The 8,534-nt window shown below is 40.7% G+C and overlaps 1 protein-coding gene across 1 annotated transcript; it reads right to left on the reverse strand.

The window, feature by feature from the left end:
• Positions 1-265: 265 nt before the first annotated feature.
• ankrd33aa (ankyrin repeat domain 33Aa) lies at positions 266-8,206 on the reverse strand. Its single transcript, XM_085393854.1, has 5 exons — positions 6,115-8,206; positions 4,249-4,566; positions 3,977-4,106; positions 3,751-3,891; positions 266-2,751 (listed from the first exon to the last, which is right to left on the reverse strand). Exons 2-5 carry the CDS (start codon positions 4,504-4,506, stop codon positions 1,946-1,948), a joined length of 1,335 nt encoding a protein of 444 aa, XP_085249980.1. The 5' UTR covers positions 4,507-4,566; positions 6,115-8,206; the 3' UTR covers positions 266-1,945.
• Between the last annotated feature and the right edge of the window lie 328 nt (positions 8,207-8,534).

Here is an 8,534-nt window from a genome sequence, read left to right on the forward strand (position 1 = left end):
TTCACAGTTTCTGAAAGCAAATTGATGATAAAGAGGACATTTTTGACTTGCTCATTAATACTGTTGAATAGCAGGCACAATAGGCCTACATATGTGTTTATCTTTTACGTAAAACACATGTAGTTAAAGTGTAATCAAATCACTGCATAAATTAAATTGCCATTGCCAAATGGTCACTATGTGATGACACCAAACACTAATATTTTGTCAGTAATAAAGACCAACACACAAACCTTTGCAAAGGTCAGTCAGTTTATTCCAAACTTACACACACACACACACACACACACACACACACACACACACACACACACACACACACACACACACACACACACACACACACACACACACACACGAACACGCAGACACAGTTTCAGTTTTACAGACTTTATAAAGATGTTGAAGACCTGAGCTTTTTGCATCTCTTGTTTTGACTTTAAATGACCCCAGAAATGATTGTCTAAATTTTCACCACAATGTATCTAATTATATATAGTTTTCAGAGAACACAATTAAACATATTTAGCTGTATTTGGGATATTTATTGCAGTTAAATGCATGATTTATTATTTATTATTTTAGTTCGTTTATCTATAAAGAGAATAATTTAAAAAATCCCAAAATTAAGCTATAGTCCACAACAGGTTTCTGTTCTTGAATATGCAGTTTGTTATTCTGATGATAATAATATGCTTATTGTATATTTCCCTGAATAGCAACAGTACTCGTTTTCAAATAATAATCGATGAAACAAACAATATGAAGCAGCAGGCTGAAGATTTCTATTTGCATCCCACTGAGCATTGTTTTCCAGTATGAAAGAAGATGCTTCAGAGATGGCTCTGTTCCTTTTATAGTATCACACTCACATCATTTGCGTGACACAGCAAAACACAAAAAAGAGCAAAAGAATCACAGAAAAGATGACAAATTAAAGGAAAACCTGAACCCTTAGTCCTTGCAGTTACATTTTGCAGGCATGGCTTGGGGTTACTTGTCTCTGTACACATTTGATACTTTTGGAATCTGCAAGGTTGCAGTGACTGCTTTGATTATCAGGGAGAGTCCTTGCAGATGTTCACATATGCCTCCAGTATACCTTTTTAAGAGACATTAATAGTGTATTAAACCTCCATTCAGGGGATGCTGGGTCCTTGTCATGGCTCACTGAGACGCTTAATGGAACTGAACCATAGATAACACACTTGTGCTTTCCATACGGCACAAACTAAAAAACATCTGTAGTAGTTGGTTTGTTGTAATACTGCTACTGCACAAACTGTGCATTCTTCCTTCAAGCAGAAGAGAAAGTAAAATAATAAGAGCAGCTACTTGTTCATGGTTTCTGCAGCTGCCATGCACAAGTCTGTAAGGGAGTATATTTCAGGTCTAAGAGGGGATAGAAATCAGTGTTCCGAGTCATCATAATTATTCCATGATGGAGCATTTCTCACTGATTTTTTCCTTTAATTTGTAGCTTAAATTGTTTTGTTTTTTTGTGGTTTTTTTTGGCCTTTCACGGTCTTTGATTAAATGTGACTTTGATACATTCCCTGAAGGCATCTGATCACATACAGTTGGCTATGGGCTATTTGGTTATATTGCAGTGAAATACCACAATGGCACGCTACTGAGAAGTTGTTCATGAAATGAAGATGGGTAAAATCCTTTTATAGAGAAAAATAACACCATCGCAGGTGTGTGCAGTCAGTGTAATTGCATCCTCAAAAAAACAATTCACCCTTTCAGACAGGAAACCAGTAAACCACAGTCTCTGGAAAACCAGATTCTATTTGGTTAGCATAATTTTTCAGCTTGTACAAAGATGCTGAAAAAAGCCATCCAGTGCATTTTCCAGATCAAGGTTCACCCATGTGTTTCCCTTGTCAGCTGCTCACTTCAGAACTGTTTTGCTAGAAAGAAAAAAATGGGCGTTTTCACTTCATGAACGTTTGGACCCCTTGGATTTTTTCTGTTCCTCTTTTTCCTTTTCTTGCTTTTTCTTCTCTCTCTTTTTTTCCTCCTTGGCTTCCTTGTACTTCCAGACAGGAGGTTCCAGGTAACCCTTTTGCCTTTTGTTCTTTTTCTCCTTCTTTGGAGTGCGCTCCCCAGATTTTGTAACTTCAATTTTGGGAATGCAGCCTGAGGGGAAGATGCTGTTTCTGTGTGCCATGCTGCGGGGGATGAAGCTTTTCATGCCACCTGTTGGTGAGCTTTGCCTGCGCTCTGAGTCTTGGCAGCAAGAGGTCAGTGATACAGAGGTGGCCGACACAGGTGAAGCTGAAGTGATGGAGCCATTACTGTGAGACACCATGCTCTCCTCCAGTTCCTTGCTGCTGTGCTTGTCAAGCAGTTCCGGTACAGCAAATCGTCGCTTGCCAATCTCTGGGGGGCTGGTGGGACAGAGTGGACGGCAACCAGTAGCTATCAAGGGGCTGTGGATGCTTGTAGTCATCCGCACCATGTGGTCCATGACCCCATTGTCTTGGGGGTCATGTGGGAAGCTGAAACTAAGACTGTCTTTTAAGCGCTGCCTCAGCTTCTGACCTGCTGTTTTGGCTGCAGTGGCCTTTGCCACCAGTAGCTTTAGCTCAGGCCACTCAGGAATGTAGCTTTCACAGAACTGTTCTGCAATAGGACGAGTTTGCAGGCGACGCAGTCTGTTCAGAGTCTCAAACCTTCCTGTCCTAAGAACCCAGTCCTTTAGACCTTTCCCCTGGATGAGGTCGACTGCATTGATATCTGCACCTGCACACCGAGGAGAGAAAACAGTAGAAATGTTGAGTGGGAGGAAATCAACTGCCGTCAACTCAGCGTAACAACACCACCATGTGGTGATTTTTGGAGCACAGGTTATTAGGTAGATGGCAAGCATCAGTATGGTGAGATGGGACAAAAATAGCTGGGAATACTTTTTTTTTAACTGCATAATTTTTTTATTTTTAAGTTTTACACCTTTTCATATTATATTACAGTAATTAAGTAATAGAAAAACAACGAAATAACAAAAACCTCTGGTGTTTTTCTGCTATTTACACATTTGTTTTTTACAATATAAACCCAAAGAGTCATGCTGAGAGATTTCTTTATTTACTACAGCAACATTTCTTTATGTTGCTTATGTTGCTAAACGTCTTTACACTGACAGAGGGTATACTATAAAAGTAAACAATAAATAAAACTGAAGTAACTGAGGTGATCTGGCCCACCTGAGATCAAACTGGCTGTATGTGGCCCACAGTGTAAGATGAGTTTGACATCCCAGGTTTAACCAATTTCTGGCTGAAGACGCTTAGTCATGTCTACTCAGGAGACTTTGGAAGTCTACTTGGCAAATAATCAAGGCTTTAACTGACCAAATATACACACAGATATTTTTGTTGCACACTATGAACACAGATGGATTATAGATTAATGTCTGACATCATTAAACTTTAAATAGAACGTGGACTGAATTATTACAGAGCTTTCTTAAATGTGTCCCTGCACAGTTCATACAGGACTAATCTCTGTAGTCCAGAAAAAAACCAGATTAGTTGACAGATCGGATGTCCGGCTTTGCCCTCTATATTACATATATAGGACATTAATAGATTTGTTATACCTATAAGAGTTTAATTGCAATCATACCAAACCAAATCCTCTACATCTGAGGTGTACATCCTGACTCTCCATGTGGGCTTGACATTCGGTCACAGGTGAGGGACATTGTTAGAAGATTTGATGTAGAAAGACATCTAGACGTACCATGCATTAGCAATGCGGAGACACACTCTTCTCTGCCTTGTAGGCCTGCCTTGATGAGAGCTGTGAACCCACGGGGGTCCCTGATCTCAGTGTCCACACAAGGGTAGTAGTTAAAGATATAGTTCAGGATGGTGATGAAGCCTGGATTGAAAAGATTATGTTATGTTAATATTCTATGATCAGCTTAGGAATTGATGTTGAAGTCATCTGATGTCTTCAGATGTACCTGCTTGGGCTGCAATCATGACAGCAGTGTTGCCATCATTGTCTTGATGGTTGATGTCTATTAATGGGCATGTGTGAAGCAAGGCGACGATGTCCACAAAACCCTTGGACACAGCCAGCATCAGCCCATTCTGAGGGGAAGAAGATATAAATAAATAGGCCTATTATAGATGCTGAGGTTACCTTTCTTCATTAATTGATTTAAAAAAAAAAGAAAAAAAGTCATTGTCATAGTACCTGTGTGGAAAAAATGAGAAGTGACATTTATCTCACCCTGCCATTGATGTCTAGCTCCATGACCTCATCTTTTGTGACTCCTCTCTCCATGATGCTGCGCAGGGATGCAGTGTCATTCTTGGCACAGGCCTCGTACAATGTTTTAGCCGGCTCTGTTGATTTTCCGTCCCTTTCATAGATGGGAAGCACGGAGTCGTCTGAAAGCACACTGCCCGAGTCAGAGTCATCCAGGAGGATCTCTGAGTCGTCAGATGGGCCACTGCCCAGGTGTGGGTCGTCATTTGCAGCAGCCATTGGAACCCCCGCTGACGCTGGTCACACCTGGGTGTCAGGCCTGCAGCAGAGATCCCTTATCTTAAACAGAAAAATGTAAATGTTGTTATCATACACACGAAATGAACACAGTTCACACAATTATTTTCCGTAGCCACATATATAGGTTCAGATTGAGCAGACAGGTGTTTGTTGTTGTAGTTAAAGGGGGATAACGTTTTTCAAAAAAAACAATGCATAATCTACGAGCAGCTTAGAGTTCATTTGCAGTAACGTTACCTTCGACAGATGTGCGAAACACTGAAAGCGCTTTTCCGGGTGTACACACATTATGTATGCACACAAAACTGCGTGCACATAGTTTGAAATGTGCCGATGTCTATAATTCGTTTTTCCTTTGCAAAAGCCAAATCCTAACAAGTGCTGCTGTCTCATTCCAGTCTCGTTTTGGCAGGTGTAAGACCTCTTCCCCTCCTTAGACCAGTTCACGTGTGATTGTGAGACGAGCAACACAGACTGGCAGCTTTTAAAGTTAGCATTTTAAATAGATCTGGTGACCTGAAAAGGCCTTGTTTAAAAGGCATGAGGCCTAAAGAGGATGAAGAGCTTTACCTCAGCCCTCCTGTCAAAGTAAGTCTCTGATTTACAACATAGGTAACCTCCCTGTGTAACATGCTTTGCTGCCAGTTGATTTTTCACTGGCACCACACAACAGAGAAAGACAGTAAATACTTATCACCTTGAAAGCAGTCTCATAATTTAAATATATTTAAGACAACTGAAACGTAAATAATGTGAAGGCACAAATCTACACATAAATAACAGCAACTATAAAACAAGAAATCCTGCAGAGCCGAGGTCGCTCAGTCTGCACAGTGAAGTGAAAGAAGGCATAGGGACACTCAACTGGGATGAAAAAGGCCATATGGTACTGGAAGCAATGGGAGGCCAGTCTAGTGACAGCATGTGTCATGGTGTCTTAACACTGTTATCCTGTGCTTCCATACATCAGCACACTGGCATATCCTGTAGTGTAAAGTTTGTATCTAATGTGTAAATATACTTTCAAGCCACTGAAGACACTATTTCTCAAGACTCAGAAATATGATAGTGTCAGCTAGTTCTAATTCTCTATATTTTAAAGACTGGAAATAACAGAAGAGCTGGCTGTGGTCCTGCATGCACCACAAAACTCACCCATTTTTTCAGCAAATTAGTTTTGCACCTATTGTCAGTCACAGTAATTAGAAGTTATTCCAATTGGTTATCTTTTTAATAAGCTCTTGTTAACGTCCATAAATCCCTTAATCCCACGAGCAAATGCTTGTATTTCAGCACTCTGTCATGCACAGTTCCCACACAAGTCTTTTCTCTCTCTTCCTCATTCTGCACAAACATAAAATGCCCTGACTTTAGTGTTGATGTGTAGGCCACTGTGGCCTCCACTTCCTGTTGAGCAACACCTTGCAATCTGGCCAGACATCTTACTCTGAATTCTAAATGTCAGCTGTCTTTTTTGCCTTTTAACGGTGGAATAAAGATGATTAAAAAGGGAATGTTCATAAAAACTAAAGCAAAAACAACACATGTCAGAACAAATATTACTAAAAATAATAACACAGCTCTCACCTGAAAGCAGTTCAGCCATGAGTTAGTCCTCTTCTTTTTTTTCTCCTCTGGTTTCTTACTTCCTCTTGACAGTTAAACCATCCTGGACTTCCACGCTTCTCGCTGGCGCTTAGTAGAACCTGGTTAAGGCTAAGTTTCCCAAAACTGACTGCAGCTCCAGATTTTCCCCTCCCTCCATTTCTACTAGTGCCCAGTAAGGTTGCCTCATCAGCCAGGTCCCAACATAGACTCTGCTGTCCTAAGTCAGCCAACGTGCTCTCTTCCTCTCATCCTGATTACAGAAGATTTAAGGATTAAGAGAAGGAAACAGACAGCGGCCAAACTTGCTCCCCTTACAGTCTTTTGAGTTGGTCTGCTTCTCTTTCTTCTCTCTTTTACTTCTCTCTGATCTCTCAGATCTCTCAGCTGCCCATCTGCAGCTTTCTGCTGCCCGTCTGTTGTGTCAGGGCAAACCCCTCAAACTGTCCAAAAAAAGTCCTGTGACTGAATCATAGAAGCTGTTGCTCCCAAATCTGCTCTCTGCTGCTGAGGACCCCGTGCCTGAATAATTCCAGTGAGTCTGCCTAATGCAAGGCAGAGTCTCGGGTCTGTTTTGGAATGGAAATCCATCTGCTGGGACAACAAACTAACATTTATGGGGGAAAAACAATGGCACACAAGATGAAGTTATTGTGCATTGGCACAGACACTGTGGAAGTGAGTGTAAGCACCTGGTTTGAAAATGCCCAGTCCTTACATTATGAGGCATGAACAGTTAATACATTTTGTTCAGGAGGAAGTGCTTGCATAAGTTATATTTCATTATCCACAAACTTCATCTGTAGGTATTTAATGATCATATTAACATGATTATTTAAGCAAGTCTGATATTGAATCCAATATTATAACGGAAATAAATTAGGTTAACTTTTTAGCATTGTTGGTTTAGTAATGTCCCGTTTGAACCGTGACCACAGCCTTTCTGCTCACAGTGTCGAATCTCATATGTGGACGGGAATATCCTGTTAACAGGTGTATTCACAGCATCAGTGTTACAGTTACGTGGGTCCAAATGTGCATGTAAACAGATTAACCCTTATATTAAATTAGAGTAGGGCCAAGCCTTCACTTCAAGCATATGATTGTTGGCCTGTGTTATGTGACAGCACCTCTTGTTCAGAGGGGTTGCTGACTGCCCTCTTCTGATGAAACTTGGAAATGGACAGCCTGGACATGAGTACAGTTTGTGTGGTGGCATTCAGCAAGATAAAAAATAACATGATCCCTCACTGTAGGCCTTAGCTACTACACTTCCAAATGAAATATACAAACTTTTAACAAGGCATGCAGACAATTTAGGCTTAATTTAAACAAATTATAATCACTAAATGCTCCTGCATTATTAAAGATCAACATTATTTCAAGTAGCAGATATCATTGCAGAGCCCAGTCATAACTGAGTAAAGCTGTTATAATAAAGGTTGGACATTCATTCAAAAGCTGCTTGATCCTGAGAATTATAGATGGTTATCTGCTTTCAAGAGTTAACAAACAAGCATGTTGATAACAGCCAGCTGAAGCTGACACACCTCCAACATCATAATCCCAAGAAATCCCATCAAATGTCCCACTGACAAGCCCTTATCCGAAGACACCTCTTTGGCTTTAAAGCATCAGATTGGACCTATAGTGTCACAGTAACCTTAACCGTCACTGAAAAGGTTCTATGTTTAGACACAAGACCCTGAGGTAGGTCTGATATGAAACACAGGAAGAGTAGAAAAGGGCATGCCTGTGGGGGGAAGATTATAGCTTCTGGGAGCAAAGCAGAAATAAAATTGACAGGAAATAATACAGAGGAAAAGGAAGTCTGTTTGGCATGACAGGGTGGGGTAGTGATTGAGGGTGTACTTTGGATGTTTTCCGTTTTTCTTTAAGATCTACAAAAAAAGGCCAATCAAGTTTACCAGATGAGGGCAGCATAGCACATTTAGCAACCTCTAAGTCATTTTCTCAAAGAAAATCAGTTGTGAATGAGATTTAGAAGTTTAAGTACATTTTGTTCTGATTCCCACCTCTTGATAGTACTCAGACTTTCCTTTTAGGGTCGGGGTTATTTTCTTTCTATTCTGCAAATTCCTGACAGAGTCATTTACTCATCACTGTGAAAGGCAGCCCAACCTCTCCCCAGACACCACATTACCCAGCACAAATCAGCGGTGGAGCAAAAGAAAGAGGCTTGGGACAAAGTGGACTAAGTTTAGCCAGCTTAGTGACTGATTCTAACAACAGCAATGTGCTTAGCTAATATTAGACTGTTGGCAGTCAGTGCAGGACCGTGCATCTGCTATATTAATTCCATTTATCTGCTAAAGACAGAACCACCTCTAATGCTATTTGCCTTAAATCCTCCAGCATCCAGGAAATAGTTAAACATATTT

The sequence above is a fragment of the Rhamphochromis longiceps genome, linkage group LG20 (genome assembly GCF_057381845.1).
Source record: "Rhamphochromis longiceps isolate RC_006_pf linkage group LG20, R_longiceps_female_GT1.1, whole genome shotgun sequence".
NCBI classification, from domain to species: domain Eukaryota; kingdom Metazoa; phylum Chordata; class Actinopteri; order Cichliformes; family Cichlidae; genus Rhamphochromis; species Rhamphochromis longiceps.